Source organism: Apostichopus japonicus, chromosome 13, assembly GCF_037975245.1.
Source record: "Apostichopus japonicus isolate 1M-3 chromosome 13, ASM3797524v1, whole genome shotgun sequence".
In the NCBI taxonomy this organism is placed as follows: domain Eukaryota; kingdom Metazoa; phylum Echinodermata; class Holothuroidea; order Aspidochirotida; family Stichopodidae; genus Apostichopus; species Apostichopus japonicus.
This window is the reverse complement of record NC_092573.1, coordinates 5,479,906-5,502,414: the sequence shown is the minus strand read 5'-3', so window position 1 is coordinate 5,502,414 and position 22,509 is coordinate 5,479,906. Positions and strand designations below refer to the sequence as shown.

Here is a 22,509-nt window from a genome sequence, read left to right as displayed (position 1 = left end):
CACCCTCTCCTATCTTCCTCTCATCCCAACCCCTTAACATTGTTTACAGTTACATTCTATTTGTATAAATTCTAATTCAATTCTTCATATTGGAACAAAAACAAGTAAAATTGACAGTAAATGGTCCAAATTATGATAAACGGCAATATCAATTACAGTTTGTTGAAATAATCCCTTGATTTACAAATCGCATCTATATCTCAGACAAATTTAAAATATTCATTTCACAAAATGCCAGTATGGATATAAGGGGACCAATACATCAGAACCTGGAATAGGCCTACTCAAACCAAACACTTGGGTTTTATATTATTTATTCAGCGTTAAATAATCCCAATATCTAAATCACTCTCCAAACATCCTTTTTAATAAACTATACTTTTGGTTGTTTCTTAAAGCTATCATAAGATTTATGACAACAATTACGAAAGATCAAGTGGTCGATGTGTGGGAATGATTAAAGACACACCCTACTGATAAAAACAGAGTAAGGATTAAATTGGACTTTACCCTGACGTGACTAAAGCCTTTAGCTCTTAAGACAAACATGTTCGTACAGTAATAACGTGTGCAGATTCTGGTACCTTTTGGACACTGTATTTTTGAATCTCACCGTTTGGTATTATAAGTACCGTATTGTAAACTTACAGAAAAACAACCATGAAGACACTATACTACTGTTTCCTTGCTCTTCTGTTCTGTTATTATTCTGGTAAGTAACTTGTTTAACCGATCTGTTGTTCTCTTATTCAAGTTTGTGAAGTACATTACCTAATTTTGTTTGATAGCTTCTCCTAATTTTCTATCAAAAATTGATGAAATCAATGTCGGATGACAAATGGGATGTCACCGAGTGATGGCGTCGTTCATAAACGTCACGAGAAAATGTTACCTTCAATTAGGTTAGTCTATTGATTTTGGAAATGTTATTAAACCAGAGAGCTGGTTGATCGATAATTGTTAAACAAAAGTTCAGCCCAATATATATTCAATAAATTTAACTATTTTAGTGAATATCATTAAGAAAACGAAAATACCCTTCATGGTCTAATAGTTAACAATCTTTTGTGTCGATGTCTTTATTAGATTTTTTTGTGTGTTATTACTTTTACACGTGTAACTACGTCACCACATAATTATGAATAACTTTACTAGTGAAACATTTGCATTATGTCAAGGAAATATATGTACTTGTATTTTACTCGAGGTATGGTCCATCTCATCATCATCTCATCTCATCTGTCTTCTTCCTGCCTAGAGGCAAATAAGGCCTCAACAGAGCGTCTCCATTCATCTCGGTCGGCAGCTGCGTTTCTGGCCTCAGCCCTCTCCCTCTCTTTGTCTACAATCCTGCGCCACGTTGTTTTTGGTCGCCCTCTCTTTCTCCTGCCCTCTGGTGCCCAAGTCATGCTGATGTTGCTGTCGTTGTTAGGGTTTTGTCGCAATATATGCCCAATGAATTTCCATCTTCTTTTCTTAATTTCGATGCTTACTATAGTGGTCCCATTTTAGCTCTCTTTAGCAGTTCCTTTGTGCTGACCCGTTCTTGCCATCTTATCCCTAGCACTCTCCTAAGGCATTTGTTATGAAATATATCGCTTTTCTTTTCATCCCCCTTATTCATTTTCCAGGTCTCGCATCCTTATAGTAGGACCGGTAGTACCAGTGTTTTGTATAGCCTTATTTTTGTTCTTCTACAGATGCTTTTGAAGACCTAAATCTTTTGTAGACGTATTAGTGCACCCCTGCCTTTCCCAATTCTGTTGGCAATGTCTCCCATTCCACCACCATATTTTGTCATTGTCGCACCCAAGTATACAAGTATACGTATGGGCCATACGAATTATATAAAGAAATGTGAATTATGACTGTAGTTCTCAGTTCCTTTTGCACAGCAACATGTTTTTGGGGTGATCATATATAAAATAAAAAAAATGAAAAGATAAATGGTTCCAATTGCTACCTAACGTCTCCTGACACGCGAATAAATTAGTGCCAAAATGTGTTTCATTACATCGATTTTATATTCTACAAAATATGCCATTATTTATTTCATCATTATTTTAGCTCATAAATCTAGTCATTTTCGTTCCTTTCATATTTTTTGTTTCGCCTTTAACATGCAGCTTTGACCCAAGCAGAATGCGGAGGTAACAGTGTGGGTAAGTGTTTATATATCACCACATGAAACTTGACTAAAATTAACTGAACAAGCATGAAGGTTTGCAACAAGCCGTGTGTTTTATGACGACCAGTTTGTGGACATTAAACCAACCTCTCAAAGTTAATTAGCTAATTACCTTCCCGTATTCCCCTGTTTCTTGTTATTATTGAAAATACACTGAATAAAACAAAACACTGGTCACAGTGTTGTCCCTTAATATATATATATATATATATATATATAGCCTATATATAGCCTATATATAGCCTATATATAGCCTATATATATCCTTTCTCTTTTTTTCAGTGAAAGAAACATTTTATTCTTTTACTTACATCGTCATCAATATGGGTTCTATGAAAGAAACTCCATTCAGACATGTTTGTCTATTATATTAATTTCTTTGCTGTCATATTTCAGCATGTGAGCCTCCAACAACTGATGCGTTTCTGTCTATTTTACCGTTGAAGACGTGTTACGAAGATGGTGAAACAGTTAGCAATATCTGTAAGGGCCATCTTCAGGGCCCACCTATTAACGTCTGTCGCAACGGAATGTGGCCTCTTCCACGTCCTACCTGTGAAGGTAAAACCTTCTTTTAATTATTTTATCTCTCTTCAAGAAATACTTTACGTTTCCTATATATCTCAAATTTTGACTTACATGTAGATTTGTTGTTAACGTGAGCCATATTGATGACGTCATATCCACGAATTGAATATAAACCATTAAAATTTATCCTTGAAATAATCGTTCCACTATTTCTCTAGGTTTCTCTTGTGGTAGACCAAACATTGACAAGTCAGTAGAAATACTGTCAGACAAATCAATATTCGACGCTCGTGAGAAGGTTGAGTTTCGCTGCCGTAAAGAGAATTCTATTATGGAGGGATCTTCCTTTGCTAGCTGCGAAAAGGATGGATGGAATCCGTCGATCAAGTCATTTTGTAGTGGTAGGTATATTCAGACCGACTAGTACATATTGTAGTTAGGTTTTGTTATTATAAACATAAACACACACATAATATGTGAGGATGATTATTAAGGTTGTCCCGACGACAAGGTAATACAAACTTCTTTTGTCTTTGCCCTTGTTCTTGTTCGTTCTGTTTTCTCTTTAATGTATATCAAACATACTTGTAGTGACTCATTCCTTATAATTATGTAGCCCTATGTTCCATGTGATGCCTATCCTGTTCTGTTTACTTATGTAACATAATTAAAATGGGAGGTGAGTAAAAACAATACAAGGAAAGGATTTCGAAAATAGTATTCAGTTACAGAGGGCCATTTTAGAGGACGGAAGGTAGGGTGTGTGTGGGGGGGGTGCAGGTGGGGAGGGTGTGCACTAACTTCGAGTGCCCATGGGAGTTGTGACATTCGTTTCCATGAGGTACACCACAAACACCCGTCAAAACGTGTCGATAAATGGACTTTACGGTGTATTTCATATACTGCAAGCTAAAAGCGCACTTTTGGTAAACAGAATAAAAGCCTAACCCAATTCCTGGGTGCACTGCCCCTGAATAGACACACCAGATAAATTACTTTGAATAAATATTCAACAAGGTGTTTTCGATTACATTGCAAATATACATATATGTAATATTGTTTCCACACAGATTTTCGTCAATGGATATCTAATGTTGATTGTAAATTGCAACATTTCAGAGTTATCATACTTATTAGTTTCTATTTATTGATTACAGTCAAGTGTGACATTCCGACGATCGAGTACGGTGCAGTGAATATGAAGTCACCCACTAAAAAGGGAGACACCGTCAAGGTCACGTGTGACGTTGGTTACGTAATCCAAGTGGGAGATTCTCATAGGATCACATGTGGTGATGACGGGGAGTGGGAACATCTACCACGATGTGTGACATTGTGATGGATACGTTATCTGTCTGGTAATATAGTCAATGTTTCTCAAATTCGTAAAGATCAACGGTAATACTCTAACTCCGTAACTGCACATTACAAGATGTCTCCAAAGCTAGTTTTTGCCTTCCTGTATCAAATTATTTCAAGAGGTGCAAAAGTAAGATAAACTGAAGTGATTAAGTAATCCCATGTGAGGCTGCATACTCTGGAGGAGGTACCGTATAGTATAAACAAACAGTGCCCCCCTTCTCTCCCACCCCCACCCCCATACACACTAACACATTTATCTAAAACCTCAGATGTGACCCTTTTCAAAATTGGAAGTTGTTTTCTGTTTTTTTTCCTTTGTTAATAAAGAGTTTACCCCTTGAAGAATATAACTTAAGAAATCTTTAAAGTGCTGTTTTGTTAAAAGGAAGTAGAATTACTGTATTAAATACAAAGTGACTTTTTGTTATACAAAATTGTGGAACAGAATATACAGAGGTGAGTTTGCGCTTTGATTCCTCAATTTCGGAGTCACATGTGTCACTGTCCTTACACGTTTTTACCACCCCCCTTCCACCCCCCCCCCCCCTCATCCCTCTTCCACTGCATGTGGCATCGATGCATGCCCGTTCCTATCTGTCTCACTAAATCTCACCCTAAACAATAACAATTCCAATTATTAACTTGGTCCATTAAACATTATGTACAAATCATTTTAACACCAAATGTTTATCCTGTATTGTTCTCTTCTTCTTTCAGATATGACGGTTTATATCGGTGCACCGTGGTTCTATTATAACCGCCCCCCCCCCCTTTTTCTTACCTCTTGTAATTTTCTCTCGAAAGAAAGATAAAGATTTCGTTTACACACATTCATATTCTTTCTCTCGACATCGTTAAATTATAGTATTCATCTTTCTCTCGTTCTAATTTTGCTGTTTTAGTTATTTAAACCTTAATGTATAGTGAAGAGGCTTTCAGTGTCTTATAGTGTTTTAGTATAAAAAAAAATAACTGTTCTGAAATTAAAATTTGTATATCTTTCTACTCTTTCATTGAAAATAATTTTAAACTTTACCGTCACCATCAACATGTATCATGAATGAGATTGTTAAAATGAAGCGCGCAGAACATGAGAATGGAAAATATCGATGTAAACACATACGGTGCTGTCATACGCAACATATAGCTTTATTACTCGGTTAAGGTACAAGCTACAAACATATTTTATCCTTGGAATTGGCAAAGTACGAGTTAGTAAAATATAAAAATACAGCAATACGAAGGAAAATAGAACACTGGCCAATCCAACAACATTAATGCGGTAAACTTTGTTTTCGATTGAAAAAAATCAATTGATGTTAACAATGATAACTGGACCATTTTGAAGAATGTAGAATTTTAGAAGCGAAACACCAAAGATTGAATTCTATTCGCTGGTGAATTAAGCAGTCGAAGAGTTTTGTGATTAAACCAGCATGAAAATTGCTTAATTAGAGTTTCCGAATTACATAAACAGGAAGGCCAATAATAATTATATCAACTGAAGGTGATGAACAAAGTTGGCAGGTGAAATTTGGTTATAAGGATATTCTATAAATTATAAAATATTTTGTAAATTACAAATGATAATATAAACAGTATTATATAACAGCTAGATATACCTTTTCATGCAAGAAGAAAGTTTGATTTATAATTAATCGATATTGATGTAATAATTTACCTTTCTTATATATTTTTTAGTTATTACATTAATACGTATACAGATCATAAGCATTACATCCATATATGGCTATATCTTGGTTTTAATACTTAAAACATATTGTTTAAGATTTTTTTTATCCTGCTGCTGCTTTTGTTTGTTTTGCTTTACTTTTTTTCTTTCCCCTTTTTTTGGGGGGGTTTCTTTTCCTCGTTTTCTTCCTTTCGACACAAAAATGGTTTGATAGAACTGAAAATAATTTGCACATCGTTGATTTTCCATTATATATTATACATTATGGTTATATGACAAAAAAACGTAACTCCAACGGCCTTCTGTAAATCGTAAAAATGTTCTAAATTATGCTTGCCAATATATACGAACCCGGAAACTATTGTGAATTTAATTCGTCGCTTTTGGCAATCCTGACATAGCGAAAAAAGATGGTAAAAGGTTTTTATCCCCACCCCAACAACCCCCCTTTTTTAAGGGGGGTTGTTGGGGTGGGGATTTTTTGTTGGCCGTGGGGTTGGCAAAGATGAAATGTATCAAATTAAGATAACGTTTAGAAAGCAGCGTCTCAAACCTGAAATAGGTTATTAAAGAAAGCTTTGTATCTGCCTTTCTGTTCTGACGATTATGTTAAATAAACTAGTTATACGGTTAATAAATATTAATATTTATCTATGAGTTATTTGTTCGAATTAACATTGTTTTGATAATCACTTCATTCTACACAATTCGATAAAAAAAAACTAGATGAAACCAAACCAATTCAGTTAATGAGAAGACAAGCTATCCAAATATCTTAATTCAACACAACAATTGCATAAAAGTTGTCGATTTCTGCAACAAATTGCATAGTTGACCCCCCCCCCACCGACATCCCACGCCCATCATCCTTTCCTATCACCCTTTCCCCACCACCCTTTCCCCATCACCCTTTCCCCATCACCCTTTCCCCATCACCCTTTCCCCATCACCCTTTCCCTATCACCCTTTCCCCACCACCCCTTTCCCTATCACCCTTTCCCCATCACCCTCACCCTTCACCCTTTCCCTATCACCCTTTCCCCACCACCCCTTTCCCTATCACCCTTTTCCCATCACCCTTCCATCATCACCCTTTCCCTATCCCCCTTTCCCCACCATCCTTTCCCTATCACCCTTTCCCAACCACCCATACCGCACCTCATCCTCGTTCTGCTTACGGAGGGTTCAGCAAACGTTGCCAGCTTTGTAAGAATGTAAGTAGAGGTACTGAGGCACAATTTCTAAATCGTATCATTTTAGGCTATACGTTTAGTTTCCGCTCTCCTTCTCCGAAACCTTCCTCTTATCTCCACCCCCCCCCCCAGTCCCCGCCATGACACATTTGGTTTTTACACTTTGCTGTCACAAATAGAACTTTAAATAGTCTTTATTTGAAAGACACTGATGGGATAGAAAAATCAGTGATAAGTTTAAGAAATATTGATCGAATGTGTTTGTATTGTAATATCTTCATAATACATGTAATGTTACACGCAGACTAACATATATATATTAAGCCAGTATTTCCAGTAATTTGGCTACCTAATGTAATATGAATGTTCCATGAAACATGGTGACGTCCACATTACCTTACCATGTATTCAAGTTACACGTTATTTAAACAGTATGAAGATGGCTTCCTGGGGTAACGTGTGTCCCTTTACGAGGAATAGTTTCCCATTGTTTGCGGTGAATATACATATAACAGGTGTGGTTTACTGTACCCCTAATACAAATAGAACTTTGCCCCTCTCCTGCACTGCTAACATGTTTGTTAGTCTAGATTTTGCACTGTAGCAACATATCTTCCCCTTCTGCCCACAGCCCTATTATACGTTGGTAATTATCCTTATAAATCTACAGGAAACCCTTGTTTACATTGACTACATTTTCATGGTTTTTAAGTTAATTTTCTTACTGTTAATTTGGACGGAGAAGTATAAGTCTTAAGATGAGCTTCCGTTTGCTGCTGTTGGCCGTACTCGTTGCCTCTCTAGCCAGACTTGGTGAGTCTTTCCATTTTTTTAGCATTTCCTCCCCAATTGTACAAGTCTGAGAGAAAACCATACTACCATGCAGGCTGTATGTAGTGTTACTTACGTATAATAAATAATGCATACTAACCAGGCTGTATGCAGTGTAACTTACGTATAATCAATCATACATATGCAATGTATGGTATCAGCGACAGATGAGTAAATTAGTATACTTAAAATTGTGAGTTCGGAAGCTTTGAATAAAGAAAAAGGTTTGCCAGATTTGAAGATTCGACATATTGATACCAAATGAAGCAATGACCTAAAACAGATTCTTAGACGTTGTGTTATAATATAATAACTTAATATATAGTATATATATAGTACTTTATGCTACTAAAAATTTAAAAAAAATAATTGTGACCAGAGAGAGAAACTTACATGCAGTGTCTTAGATTCGTGAAATCAAATCCAGCTAGCGTAACAGTACAATATGTGTAATGTCAATGCATTCTCTACGAGGGAATGAAAGAAACATTAGTTCAAATGGGAAACGGCAAAAAAAGAAGAATCGCACTGTGTACCTAAGCTAAACAATGTGCAAAGTGTAGGCCAGTATATATCTTCAAATATATATACATATATATATATATATATATATATATATATATATATATATATATGTATATATACATATATATATATATATTATATATATATATTCGAGGGCCGGATTTTACACGCGGCCCGCCAATTGAGTACCCTTGGTATAATTAAAACATACATATTAACGGAATTAGTCCCGGCAGGTAGCATCAGTTAATATGTGATTTCATAAGGGGGGAAGGGGAGCCAAGGTAGCCCTAAGCACGTGAGACCAAGATATCTTTACCTCGCAGAACTGGTGCTCTCTCAGACCCTGTCCTCTTACATCAGAACTGTGATCTCGTGATTATAGCGAGGGTTCTACTGTTGGAGCGGACCAGATACCACACGGATGGTTGTAATCGATGGAGTGTCTTTTTTTAAAGCACGCTTCACAACATCTCGTTGTCAATTTCTCTCTTTCTCCATGCACGAGAGGGGGAAACAACATAAGTAAATAACCAGTTCGGTGTAGCACGGCTAAATAATACCACATATATTCCACCAAATCGTTTAGATGAGGAGCCTGTGGGGAGGGATTCGTCATTTCTTCTTTCCTTTGATTACATGTAATACTTTCTTTAGAAAGGTCAACCAAGATATTACTTGAGCACAGAAATCATAATGTTTATCACCCTTTTTTTTAAGATTTGGAATGCACCTTTAATACCAAATACATGATGAAGTTGGTTACCCCATTTCAGACCTAAATGTTAATTTTCATCGATTGGATTATACGTCCTTATAACATTTCATAATAAAGCTTTAACATCATATAACCCGGGAATGTAATCCATCACAAATAAAATGTTATTTGTATATAGTAAAATATAGAAAAGTTACACTTTTTCTAATAAGTAGGCGTATTTTGGTATGTGTGGTAGACTATAGGTAGCCCAGCCACTTTAATGAGCACAGTATGTCTAACGTGTAATTCACCTTTAAAGTGGTATATACGGCCTGTCCTGATTAAAGTGTTGTTTTTTGTAAAGTTCTATATAGTATATTAATACTTACTTTGTTCCTAAACTTATCCTTTATTGATAAAAAAAAATGTCGATACATATAAGTTAGGTGGCTAAGATTTTTATCTCTTATTTCCCTTATAGATTTATCTTCGGCGGAATGTGGGGGTGATTCGACAGGTAAGTGAATGTTAAAACTGTACAAGATAATGAACGACCATTTCTAAATTGACCTAGTATAACTAGTTTCAACTGCACAAGATAATGAAAAACCATTTATAGAATATACATTTTATTGACCAAGTATAACCAGTTTCAATGTTTGGTTTTTGTTGTACTGTTGTTGATGTTTTGACATTTCTTGGCGATTGAAGATCGGTTTTGAAGTATTCATGGATTAAGACTAACATTTGAATTGACCTAATTTTACTAAATTCAACCAATGACAAAATTGGTCCCAGGGACAGCTGCGAGGTGTGATGGTGGTGGAGGTGGTGGTGGTGGGGGGGGGGGTGCATGCTTGTGACAAATGTACGCACATTTCATGATATTGACATCGTGTAAAAGTCATTCTTTACTTTGTGTTTTAATAAGACACATGTTTACTCAATACTTGGACGGACTCCTGGCACCGAGCTATTGCCTAACACTTTTAATCATGCGTATATATTATGCGTATATATTATGCGTATGTATTATGCGTATATATTATGCGTATATATTATGCGTATATATTATGCGTATTATCCAGTCGAGTTAAGGTGAATCCGTATACTACATCTCACATATACTAGAAATAACGTTAGAAGGGGTTGGGGGTAAGAAGGAGTTATAATATGCTCCTAAATGGCTTCTTAAACGTTTGCAGTCATTCGCATAACAATTTCACTCATAGATTGCTCTTCATTGACTATGTGCATTTATGAAGAATTTCAAGCGTCGGAACACCCAAGAAGAAATATTAATGAATTTTAGATTTTTTTTTGTCATGCTAAAATATAGGGTCAAATCTGGCGAATTTAAAGTCGATACTTAGTTTTCATTTACTCTCGATATTATTTTTCACAGCATGTGGGGCGCCCCCTACTAACTCTGATGTCGATTACTTGCCCAAGAATACCTGTTACGGCAATACGGACACGGTCACCTACTCGTGCTCTGGTTCTTCAACTGGTCCAAGTGAAAATGTATGCAACAGCGGTAGTTGGGGCAATCCTTCACCAACTTGTGACGGTATGAACAATTATCTGAAGATATATTTAAGTATTTGTTACATATTTGTTGCATATAGCGCAATGTTAAGAAACAATATATTACAACGTTTTGTATGATATGCACATTATTACGAGATCGATCATTGAGAAGTAATAAATATGCAAGTGAAAGCAAAAATCGTAGTAAGAGAAACCCAATCACCGTTCCTTGCTGGAGGTTTAATGGTTGCTAAAATCTACCATAGTTTTTGTGAAGAAGCATTAACTTAGAAATGTGATGTGCTTGTAATGCTTTTCACCTTAAAAGTATAGAGTTTTGTATGTTTTTAGAGATATTAGTGTAATCGATTCTACTTCCAAACTTAAACTATTGTATGTAAACTTGGTCTCTTATAGTGTTCACCTGTGCTCGACCAGGAGTGGAAAATGATGTCATGCTGACACCCAATAAAACGACTTATGGTGCAAGAGAAATCGTTGCATATTCATGTTCTGCTGGGGATACACTCACCGGATCTTCTTCCGCTACATGTAATGGTCAAGATGAATGGAATCCTTCCGCAGCTCCTCTCTGTCGAGGTAATTAATTACTAATATTTTCAAGCCCCTCTGTTAAAAGCCATCGTCACTTCATATACACATTTTCGTTAGAATGGCCTATAGAGATTTCCGCATGCATCATATTCGTGAATATGCATTTGTGTTTTCAATCCTGCCGAGTGTCAAGTTTTAAATAAAATTGCAGTCGATAACACTTGGAAATTTGTCCTGAATTTTTTTTTCGAAAAATGAGCTAGTACCTAAAGAATACTTTTCGCGATTTATATCCAACGTCCTCGCTCAGACAAGTTTCATAATATATCACGGTGTGTAAAGTGCAGGTTTTTCACCAAGTCATTTTTGTCAAGTCACAAGTCAATCGATTTTATCGCAAGTCAAGTCACAAGTCATTTCTTTTATGACATGTAAAGTCAAATCACAAATCAATTCTTTAATGGCAAGTCAAGTCACACGTCACACTCATCTTGGTTTTAAATTGAAGTGATACATAACACACTTTTTCTATAGCATGTCAATCTTTTCAGTTGCAAAAGTGAATCCTTTTTGCGCTTATTTTTTTAAGCGTCATGTTCCGTACCGACGATCAACAATGGTGCAGTCTCTCCGACCGAAGTGACCTTCTATGAGGGTGACACGGCCACTGTCACGTGTGACAGCGGGTACGGTTTGGAAGCTGGATCCTCTGCAACAGTCACGTGTGGCAACGACGGTGATTGGGAAGATCTCCCAACCTGCTTAGGTAACATTTCTATGAAGTACTTTTATTTATTTTTAAGTCTTAACGTTTCACTTATCGGAATGTTATGAAATGAAATAGTTTAAACTTAAGAATCATGAAAATGCTTAAATATAATCGCTTGCTGTTTACTGTTATTGTTTTTTCTTGTTTGAAGAGACATGTTCTATGCCCAGTATCCCCAACACTAATTACGCCGCTGGAGGCACGTTAGATCATGGTCAAACGGTCTATATCAGTTGTGATGAAGAGTATTCCTATCAGCAAGAAACTGTCTTCGAAGTCACATGTTTCTATGATGGTCTGAGATATAAAACAGTTACGCCGACACAGTGTTACAGTAAGTACCTTACCATGATGATAACAGTACCGCTAAACAGATATTTTAAGTACCATATGTTGTAACAAATATTCATTCACGTTAAAATTAAAACAGAATATTTAAGAATAGCGTTTTAATCACATAAAGTATTCTCTCATTGTGTCGATTTACAACTTCGTAGGAAATGTATTATTCATGAGACGTTATCGGTGTGAAAGTTTCCAAAAATGCTAAAATCGATGACGAAACGTTTAACGTTTGTAGGAAGAAAGGCATCAAGAGAATAGCCTAATAAAATACGTTATTCACTAGTAAGGTCATGGCGTCCTTTGAAATGTCTTTGGAAAAAAAGAAGAATTTATTCTAAAACTGCAGCTTTCTGTTTCGTATCGGATGAAACTGAGATATAATCCCTGGTTTTACGGTATGCATGTACCTTGCCTTCTGTTTGATATCCCCCCCCCCACACCCAACCCCAAGAAAGGAGTGGCTATCGAGGGATCACTGTAAATCTATAAAGGGTTGGATAACTCAAATATCACCAATCGTACGATCAATTGTTCGAGTTCTGTTGTAGCCCTTCGCTTTTCAAACTTTACAAGCAATGAAATTTAGATATTACAGCCTTAAAATGCCACCATGGAAACATTAAATATTCATTATTCATGTAACAAAAAGGCGCCAATGCAACTCTTACAACAAGTCTGCTACAGAATAAACGTTGCTATGAATGAAAAGTGTCAAGAACTTAATCTCTCATACGGCAGATGTAATTTAATGAGTTTTACTAGGCCGATTCACTTTTCAATATTTATTATTATTATTATTATTAGAAGTAGTAGTAGTAGTAGTAGGAGTAGGAGTAGTAGTAGTAGTAGTAGTAGTAGTAGTAGTAGTGTAGTAGTAGTAGTAGTAGTGTAGTAGTAGTAGTAGTAGTAGTAGTAGTGTAGTAGTAGTAGCAGACGTAGCAGAAGTATTATTATTAATATTATTATTATTTATTATTATTTATTAATTATTATTTATTAATATTAGGTCATTGTCCTGCATGGTCTTCGCCTGATAATGGAGCTGTTGTGAGTACTAATTACCACGAATCTACTGCTACATTCTCATGTAATAGAGGTTACCACATTGAAAACCCTGATGATACGACAACTATTTGTGAGGATGGTTCTTGGGATAGAACTGATCCAAACCCACCAAATTGTACAGGTGAGTCGTAGTAATTCACTCTCTTTTTTCTGTTGTCTTTTTTCTTTCGTTTTTGATAGATGGTAGAATTAATAAACATATATCAATGTTAGAGGCGCTTGACATAAAATCTTCGAGTTAGATTCTGATGTAACTCAGTCTTCTCATGAATATTCATTGCTTAACAATTCAGAAATATGTATGGAAAGCAGACTGTTCACAAGTAGTCTTTATATTCTGTATATTGTTGTTCACGATGTTACTGGGGTATAACGCGCCTGCTTATTCTACTGGTAATATAGATGATCTGAATAATGATATTAAACTAAGCACTGCATATTAAAGAAATTTGCAGTTTATCATCCATCCCTGTAGTAAAATACCAATACAGATATAAAAAAAACTAGAAATGTTATGACCCAAGATGTAACCACTCTGCCCAACTGCCCCATGGAAATTGTTGGTTCTTAGTCTTTCCTTTATTGGGACCTACTTGATTACTTCGGTTATATTCATTAATTATTGTTTCTCGAGTGTTCCCTGTCACTGGTGGTCCTAGTCGACCTATCACATACATAGCCGTTTATATTGTCTTACCAAGGAGTTGTTATGGAACTCCTTTGTCTTACTATTCGGATTGCACCCTGGTCACATGACATGACCCAAAGCCTAATCAAGAGTAGCTGCTTTGGCGCTCTGGGATGAAAAATATACACGCGGAGTATAGGTTATTCGTGTGTGCAGCCGTTTGTTAGGATACAAACTATCTCACAACGTATGCCATTAATTGCAATCGAAAGCTGCAGCACGAATTGATATGCGGCGCATTCTTTGTCTGGGACATGTATGTATAAATAAATGCTGAAATTATCATGTATCTTATGATCCTAAATAACTTCATCTTAAATTCAACACGAACCAGTTCTTGAGTACTAAGGCTACTTGCACAATATGTTACGGTCGGCACAGGCGTGACGAGGTAGGCCACAGCCTCGGGGTCAGAGGTCAATTATAGGGATCCGAGAAAATATGGAATAAATAATAATGTGCATCCATTGAAGCAAAATGAAAGCTTCATAAAAAAGAGGGGGGTTGGTTCGGTGACGTAATCGTCCCAAGGACCACACTTGATTTCGACGCCTTTATAACTCTTTTTTAAGCTTTTAAATTATAATTGTGTTATTTGATTTGCAGCACTAGAGGGAACGGACAGAGTGACGTTAGTGTGCAACAGTAATGGCTTCCGAGTACTTATACCTCTCGATCTAATGACAGATCAAACTGGGGGCGGTATTCACCTTCAGGATTCGACCTGCGTGGGAAAGGCAAACAACGGCTATGCCGTCATAAATAGTGAATACAGTGACTGCGGTACCACAGTTCAGGTATACGTCAATCCTTAATGCAAATAATGAAGGTGAAATGCAAAGAAATTGTATTTAATTTGACACAATTTCATGGAAAAAAATGTTGTCCAAATTTGCTGGCCTAGACGACACTTTAAACATATTTATGACGTAAGGACTGCCATTTATTTCATTTTCAATAAATATCTATTGCACAGTGCATAACCCCCCCCCTTCCCAACCTTTTTCCTCAATTCTTTGTTGTTGTTTTATGTTTTTTCATGAATGTGCTTTTGTGGTTAGAAAAAAATATACATATCATATAAATAAACGCTGTCCAAAACAGACTGTCTTAGAATTCCCCTACTCCCCCTATCTCTCCAACTTGACGTAATTCATTACATCATTTATCCACACCAGTGCTCAGGGGTCTAGTGCCGCGTGGATTATTACCCTCACCCCCCCCCAACCCCTCATATCTTTTATTTTCCTAACGTCACTTTTAAATCACCATTATATTTAGAAACCTTTTTCAGTAAGTGAATGCAAACAAAGCTAGTCTTTATCGACCTCAATCACACCCCCCCCCCCCCTCCGCCTCTAAACACACGTACACATACCAACAAACAAACATACCGATCAATGTTGCATGTGCACCTCTGCCAATGCTATCAGATCACTGGGATAATTTGAGTATGTTTCAGCATGCAACTCTAGCAGGGTAACATTTGACTCTAATTATTTATGACTTTTAAATATTTTGACTAATTCATAGTATATTTCTGATTATTCCTTTTACTTCTCACTGCAGGTGAATAACTACACCAAGGAGATATCCTACATCAACCGAGTACAGGCTGAAAAGTCAACGAGTGGAATCACAACTGAAGTCTTCTTTGATTTAAGTATACAGTGCATATTTGATCAAGAGAATCTCGTCTCTACTAATGTAGTCATTGCCAACAACATCACTTCGGCTTTAGGATTTCGTAGTGGTCCAGTGTTCAGTCTACAATTTTACAGAGATGACTTATTTGATGAAGAAAGAGCGCCACCATTTAATCTCTATGAAGATGATTTGGCTTACGTCAAGATTGAGCTTCAGACAAACCCAGGCTCTTCGATCTTTGGTACGCATTGCCACGCGTCTCCAGCTTCAGATGCCTTTGATAATGTGTACCAAGATCTCCTGATTGACGGGTGAGTATATACATACATACATACATACATACATACATATTAGGCACTTATATAGCGCTGCTACATCGAGATCGTAGAGCTTTACAACTTAGCCTTTTGGTCATTGGTAACTTGTCACACCCACACACCAAAGTGTGCGCAATTCAATCAATCTCTCCTGGGGCACCACAGTGCACCACAACCACGTGTCCCCCGGGGGACTTCCCATAGGGTACATCCACAAGCCGGCGCAAGCAACTATAATTACAAGTTACCTCGCAAGTCCCCATTTAAGCACCTGGGCGAAGAGAGGCAATGGAGATAAAGTGCCTTGCCCAAGGACACAACGCAATAATCTGGCCAGGGCTCGAACCTGTAATCCTTAGATCACCAGTCCACTGACTTCACCACTTGACCACAACGCCCCCTCGAATATAAACATGTATATGACGTAACCCTGACGGATATGCCTACATGTTACGTAATGTTAATGTACAAAGGTATATAGAACAAAACCTTGCGTTTATAGAAATGAGTAGAGATCATAGAATAATTTATTGCGTGCATCTACCTCACAACGCACTATTTGACCTCTAAATTATTATTTCTTTCCTTTATGGGAGCCGCATTCAAGTACACAAAAGCAGTACCCCTCATTCGTAAAATTGTCATCAGCCTACAGCCCGACCATAAAGGTTAATGCCTCTATACCTAAAACAGTCGGGCCCGGAGGGAGGGGGGAGGGGTGAATGAATGCTGTGCACGTTACTGTTTAATCATCATGCTCCAAATTAATTAACCCTCGTGGAATTAGTCACGAGCTTGTGAGTCCCTCGTATAAAGCTTTTTTCTCCCTTGCTTTGTTGATACTTTTTTCTTGGTCTTTGCTAACGATCAAAGATTTTTGGTATCGAATAATATTTAATTCCAAAAATTTCTCATTAAAGCCTGTGTAGTTTATCTTCTTTCTTTTTCTCTTTTTTCTTTCTATTTTATTTTCTCACATCAAATTACAGCTGTGCGGTGGACACAGGAGTGACTTTACTAGACACTCCAGAGGAAATATTTCCAAAGCGAGCTACTGCCTTTTCGATGTCGAAAATACAGTTTAAGGGTGATGATAACTCGGTATGTTGCAGGGTTATTGATCTTTTTTATTAAAAGGGACATTCCGGTGGGCTGAAGTTGATTGCTTTCAAAGAAAACTGTTGGACATTTTCTGTATCCTTTGGTTATTGTATATGGGGAGAATGTGAATTATTCAAATGTGATGATATTTTGTGAATGCTATAACAAAGTGAATGATGCCATCACTGCTATTGGTGATCCACTTCTTAGAGTACGAGAGGGTTTTATCCCGTGAACATAAGTTACTTTTAATTGACCATCTCTTTGAGTTAGGTTTCAACTAACAGTGTGGAATACTATCCCTTTAAGGTTAGTGTAACACTGTCTATGAGCAGAGTATACCTTTAAAATTGCAATGTTGCCTGGCTATTAGTCGTAATTTAAAGTTGCTGTTATTCATTCATCCATCGATGTCGGCTATCCTACTAAGCCTTCTCATTTGTACTTTGCTCTCAACAAAGCTTTCATCTTAAGTTCTTGTTTTCAACTTATATATAGACTTACCTATCCTCATGTGATACTGGTATCACGTGACAAATTTTCATTTGCAAGGAGACAATATTTGCCGAAACCCGAAATGACACGTATGATTTTACGATTAGAGCACACCTTGCCATACCCTTTGACGTTCCTTTGACTTATTTATTTATATATATTTTTTATGTTTTATTGATATATGTTTTATTTTTATTTATTTTTATATTTTATTTATTAATCTTTATTGGGGTGAGGGTTCCTTTCAATCTTCATTTCCATCGTTACCTTACTGACTGTCTGTTGCTTCATCTTTTATTATACTTGGAATCCCTTATAACAATTTTCATTGATTTTTCATTTACAGATTTACATTCACTGTTATGCCAAAGTATGCGGCGAAGGAGAAGATTGCTCGAATAGCTGTCCTCACAGGAGAAAACGTCGGAACAGTGATGGAAGCTGGTACCAAAGGGTGAGCAATGGTCCGATCACATGGAATCCAGAGGCTACTGCAGGTAAGTCATTATATGCAGCAAATACTTTGTGAATGATCCGGCAGTGGCCCAGTGATAAAGATATGAATGATCGAAAACGTGGCCCTGTGATTGAGTGGTGGCTCAGTGAGTGAGTAGTGGCACAGTGATAGGTGGTGGCTTAGAGATTGAGTGGTGGCTAAGTGATTGAGTGGTGGCACAGTGATTGAGTGGTGGCCCAGAGATTGAGTGGTGACCCAGTGATTGAGTGGTGGCTCAGTGATGGAGTGGTGGCTAAGTGATTGAGTGGTGGCCCAGAGATTGAGTGGTGGCCCAGTGATTGAGTGGTGGCTCAGAGATTGAGTGGTGACCCAGTGATTGAGTGGTGGCTCAGTGATGGAGTGGTGGCTAAGTGATGGAGTGGTGGCCCAGTGATTGAGTGGTGACCCAGTGATTGAGTGGTGACCCAGTGATTGAGTGGTGAACCAGTGATTGAGTGTTGGCCCAGTGATTGAGTGGTGACCCAGTGATTGAGTGTTGGCCCAGTGATTGAGTGGTGGCTCAGTGAGTAAGTGTTGGCCCAGTGATTGAGTGGTGAACCAGTGATTGAGTGGTGGCTCGGTGATTGAGTGGTGGCTCAGTGATTGAGTTGTGGCTCAGTGATTGAGTGGTGGCTCAGTGAGTAAGTGTTGGCCCAGTGGTTGAGTGGTGACCCAGTGATTGAGTGGTGACCAGTGATTGAGTGGTAGCCCTGTGATTGCGTGGTGAACCAGTGATTGAGTGGTGGCTCGGTGATTGAGTGGTGGCTTAGTGATTGAGTTGTGGCTCAGTGATTGAGTGGTGGCTCAGTGAGTAAGTGTTGGCCCAGTGGTTGAGTGGTGACCCAGTGATTGTGTGGTGGCCCAGTGATTGAGTGGTAGCCCTGTGATTGAGTGTTTGTCCAGTGATTGAGTGGTGGCTCGGTGATTGAGTGGTGGCTCAGTGATTGAGTTGTGGCTCAGTGATTGAGCGGTGGCTCAGTAAGTGTTGGCCCAGTGATTGAGTGGTGACCCAGTGATTGAGTGGTGACCAGTGATTGAGTGGTAGCCCTGTGATTGAGTGGTGAACCAGTGATTGAGTGGTGGCTCGGTGATTGAGTGGTGGCTCAGTGATTGAGTTGTGGCTCAGTGATTGAGCGGTGGCTCAGTAAGTGTTGGCCCAGTGATTGAGTGGTGACCCAGTGATTGAGAGGTGACCCAGTGATTGTGTGGTGGCCCAGTGATTGAGTGGTGGCTCAGTGATTGAGTTGTGGCTCAGTGATTGAGTGGTGGCTCAGTGAGTAAGTGTTGGCCCAGTGGTTGAGTGGTGACCCAGTGATTGAGTGGTGACCAGTGATTGAGTGGTGGCCCTGTGATTGAGTGGTGAACCAGTGATTGAGTGGTGGCTCGGTGATTGAGTGGTGGCTCAGTGATCGAGTTGTGGCTCAGTGATTGAGTGGTGACTCAGTGAGTAAGTGTTGGCCCAGTGATTGAGTCGTGACCCAGTGATTGAGAGGTGACCCAGTGATTGTGTGGTGGCCCAGTGACTGAGTATTGGCCCAGTGATTGAGTGTTTGTCCAGTGATTGAGTGGTGACCCAGTGATTGGGTGGTGACTTGGTGATTGAGTGGTGACCCAGTGATTGGGTGTTGGCCCAGTGATTGAGTGGTGGCTCAGTGATTGTTCTTGCCCCCCCCCCACACCCTGCAGTGAATTTTGGTGCCATGGGAGTGAGCATTGGCCCTGCGATTGAGTGATAGCCCGGTTCTGTAGTGGTGATCATGTCATTGACTGGTGGCCCAGTACTGAGTGGTGGCACATTGCATGTGGTGGCCATGTGAGTATTTGGAGTGCTTGCTCAGTGACTCAGAGATTCAGGACCCAGTAACTGAGCGGTGGTCTAGTGATCGAGTGGTGAATTTAATAACACTTTATGCAAAGTTTGTAATTCAGCTTGTACATAGCGACAACTTATCATATATGAGATTAAGTAATATTATAAATGCAAGTGACCATTTTCCCCCCTTCTGAGATGACGTAACCATATTTAAGCAAGCTAATATAGTTCACCCACTTTTATTGATTAGCGTCATATGCATTGAGAGGAATTTCTCACATTGTTTTGGCTACTGTATAAAATCTGCACTGAAAGACAATGAACATGTCATTTTTCCCGTAATGTTTCAAATGTAATGTTTCATACAACTATTGACATAATTGGATCCATGATTTTGTTAAGGAGTGCAGGGATGTAAACCCCCACTCACCCACCCCCCCCCCCTCCCACCTCTCCACCCTCAAATGTTTGCTTTTGTAGATTTCAAGTGGTGCATTCTGAGACTTATTAGACCAATTATGTTTATCATTCGGTCGAACTGTTTGGGAGAGGTTTGAAGTTCAGGGGGGGGGGGGGGGTGAGGAAACCCGCATAGCCGCCCTGGATCCGCGTCTTGGCATTTTAGGCAGATAGTTCATAATTCATACATCCGTTATGCATTCACTTAAACACAAACAAATCATTTGAATTTCATTTAAAACAGATCGACAACTGGACGAAACCGTGGTGACATATCTTCTCTTCGGCTGTGGTGTTGTCTCGACGATATCCCTCATTCTAGTTTTATATGTCGCCTATAGATATTTCTCTCGCAAGGCTCCACCAAAGGGCGAGTCGGAGAACAGTGAATGAGAGAGGGCTAATGCTATCACATGTTTGTATATTTTGGTTAAACTTAAATGGTATATCAACCAAGTAGATCAGGTTCAATGTTATTAGAGTCTGTAAGAGAATTGTCTTCAAGTGGTATGTAATAATAAACATTTCTTTCCGGGAGCCTAACTCCTCTTTACATATAGCCGGTATAATGTAAGCTTATCTCCTGTTGGCCCAGTTTGCACATTTCTTAGAATTCCTTTTTTTTTGTAATTGACTAGATCCTTTTGCAGTGTGTCTTGTTGCCTTTATTATTATTTTTATGGAATTTCCACCATGATCTTCACCACAACCAAATCAAAAGTATCTTTTTGTTCTGTTCGTTTTAGTAGAACTGAGGCTTTCTCTGTCTATTTCTCTGTCTTGTTTTTTGTAAATATATGTGTTTTTTTTTATTGGGTGCGCAGAAGCGGTTACCATGCAGCAATGAGATTTCCTTTTAATTCCCCGCTTTCGAGGTGGCGGTGCTTATCAGCTATTGCCTCAAGAACGATCTTATAGTCTTCTCCTGTACTACAATACTTTAATAATAAAAATATATTAAAGGTATGCAGTGTTGGCCCCAAATATGCTAGGTATTCAAATATGGTCGCCTTTAGTCAAAATTCTTAAACTGTATTTATTACCACCCTGCAGGAGATTGACCTCACTGGGACACTCAGTCATCTTGTGTGTTCCTTAACAATGTCTGAGAACAATTTGGAGAGTAAAGACTTCCAGGAAAGTACTTTTCGAAAAATTTCTAGCATTATAGCGAGCTATAATTTGGGGCCTATACAGACTGCGTTTAATCCGTATATGTCTGTTATGTTAGCTTTCAAGTAATTTACCCTTTACGTACTACGCATGATATGTTAACCCAGTATAAGGGGCCAGTAGTTCTCGAATCGGATCGATCTAACTTATCTGGAGAGGAGAGGGGAGGGGAGAGGAGATAGGGGAGAGAGGGGGCAGTGTTCTTCTTTCAAGATGTGAAGGGCCACATTACATGAAAGTTACACAAATTTCTATTTGATAAACGAGTTGTAATCTCAAATATTTTTTATTAATGGGAATGACCAAATTTGGGGTTGTGGGTATCCAAGCAATGCACCCACTCCCTCCCTTTTCCAATGGCAACCAACTCATTTAAGATGTAAGACATTTACTAATATGAAAACTAATTCGATCGCTATACTCGAGTTCCACTTTCCCAATATTGAAAACTTCTCGATCAAGGGTACTCTGAGCAATCCACCCCACCCACCCTTCCCACTCCGCGCACACTCACCCAGCAAACAGCCCACCCACCCATCCCAACAATCACCCAGCAAACAGACCACCCACACATCCCAACAATCACCCAGCAAACAGTCCACCCACCCATCCAAACAATCACCCAGCAAAAAGAACCTAACCTTCCCACCCCGCACACAATCACCCAGCAAACAGGTAAATGATTCAGACGACCACCCTGCAGGGTACAATATTTAAATACTATTGATTATTTTTTCAATTTCACATATCCCTCTTTACTTGAGAATTCATACTTGTATGTTATTATTCGTGAAAGATTATCCGTATTGTGCCAAATAGGCCTATTTATGCTAGAATCTCAAATAATGGTCACTATTGGTCGACAAGTATTTTACTGCTACCCTCATAGCATTTGCATCTCTTTAGACATTTAATTATCAGAATGAAGTCTGCTCTGTGGTTTGGAATAATTTGGAGAATCGGAGCCTCCGGGAGGGTATAGCAGCTACTTTTGAAACTTTTTAGCAGTGTTAAGCACTCTAAATTTGGGAACAGT

General features: G+C 38.3%; 2 protein-coding genes across 2 annotated transcripts; both read left to right on the top strand.

Moving 5' to 3' along the window:
• Positions 1-530: 530 nt before the first annotated feature.
• Positions 531-6,415, top strand: LOC139978822 (complement component receptor 1-like protein). The gene is made up of 6 exons (XM_071989337.1): positions 531-712; positions 2,127-2,162; positions 2,585-2,749; positions 2,935-3,117; positions 3,874-4,074; positions 4,796-6,415. Exons 1-5 carry the CDS (start codon positions 661-663, stop codon positions 4,053-4,055), a joined length of 618 nt encoding a protein of 205 aa, XP_071845438.1. The 5' UTR covers positions 531-660; the 3' UTR covers positions 4,056-4,074; positions 4,796-6,415.
• A 1,130-nt stretch (positions 6,416-7,545) lies between these two features.
• Positions 7,546-21,215, top strand: LOC139978379 (uncharacterized). The gene is made up of 12 exons (XM_071988564.1): positions 7,546-7,777; positions 9,502-9,537; positions 10,426-10,590; positions 10,968-11,150; positions 11,695-11,871; positions 12,026-12,208; positions 13,226-13,405; positions 14,579-14,769; positions 15,542-15,930; positions 16,926-17,037; positions 17,879-18,029; positions 20,545-21,215. The coding sequence occupies exons 1-12, from the start codon at positions 7,723-7,725 to the stop codon at positions 20,691-20,693; spliced, it is 1,971 nt and encodes a 656-aa protein (XP_071844665.1). The 5' UTR covers positions 7,546-7,722; the 3' UTR covers positions 20,694-21,215.
• The last annotated feature ends 1,294 nt before the right edge of the window (positions 21,216-22,509 follow it).

Excerpts from the sequence above, each read along its gene's own strand:
- LOC139978379 (XM_071988564.1), top strand. The coding sequence starts at position 7,723 with ATGAGCTTCCGTTTGCTGCTGTTGGCCGTACTCGTTGCCTCTCTAGCC. Across the intron at positions 7,778-9,501 it reads TGCCTCTCTAGCCAGACTTG|ATTTATCTTCGGCGGAATGT; the intron begins GTGAGTCTTTCC and ends TTTCCCTTATAG. Across the intron at positions 11,151-11,694 it reads CGCAGCTCCTCTCTGTCGAG|CGTCATGTTCCGTACCGACG; the intron begins GTAATTAATTAC and ends TATTTTTTTAAG.
- LOC139978822 (XM_071989337.1), top strand. The coding sequence starts at position 661 with ATGAAGACACTATACTACTGTTTCCTTGCTCTTCTGTTCTGTTATTAT. Across the intron at positions 2,163-2,584 it reads ATGCGGAGGTAACAGTGTGG|CATGTGAGCCTCCAACAACT; the intron begins GTAAGTGTTTAT and ends GTCATATTTCAG. Across the intron at positions 3,118-3,873 it reads GATCAAGTCATTTTGTAGTG|TCAAGTGTGACATTCCGACG; the intron begins GTAGGTATATTC and ends TATTGATTACAG.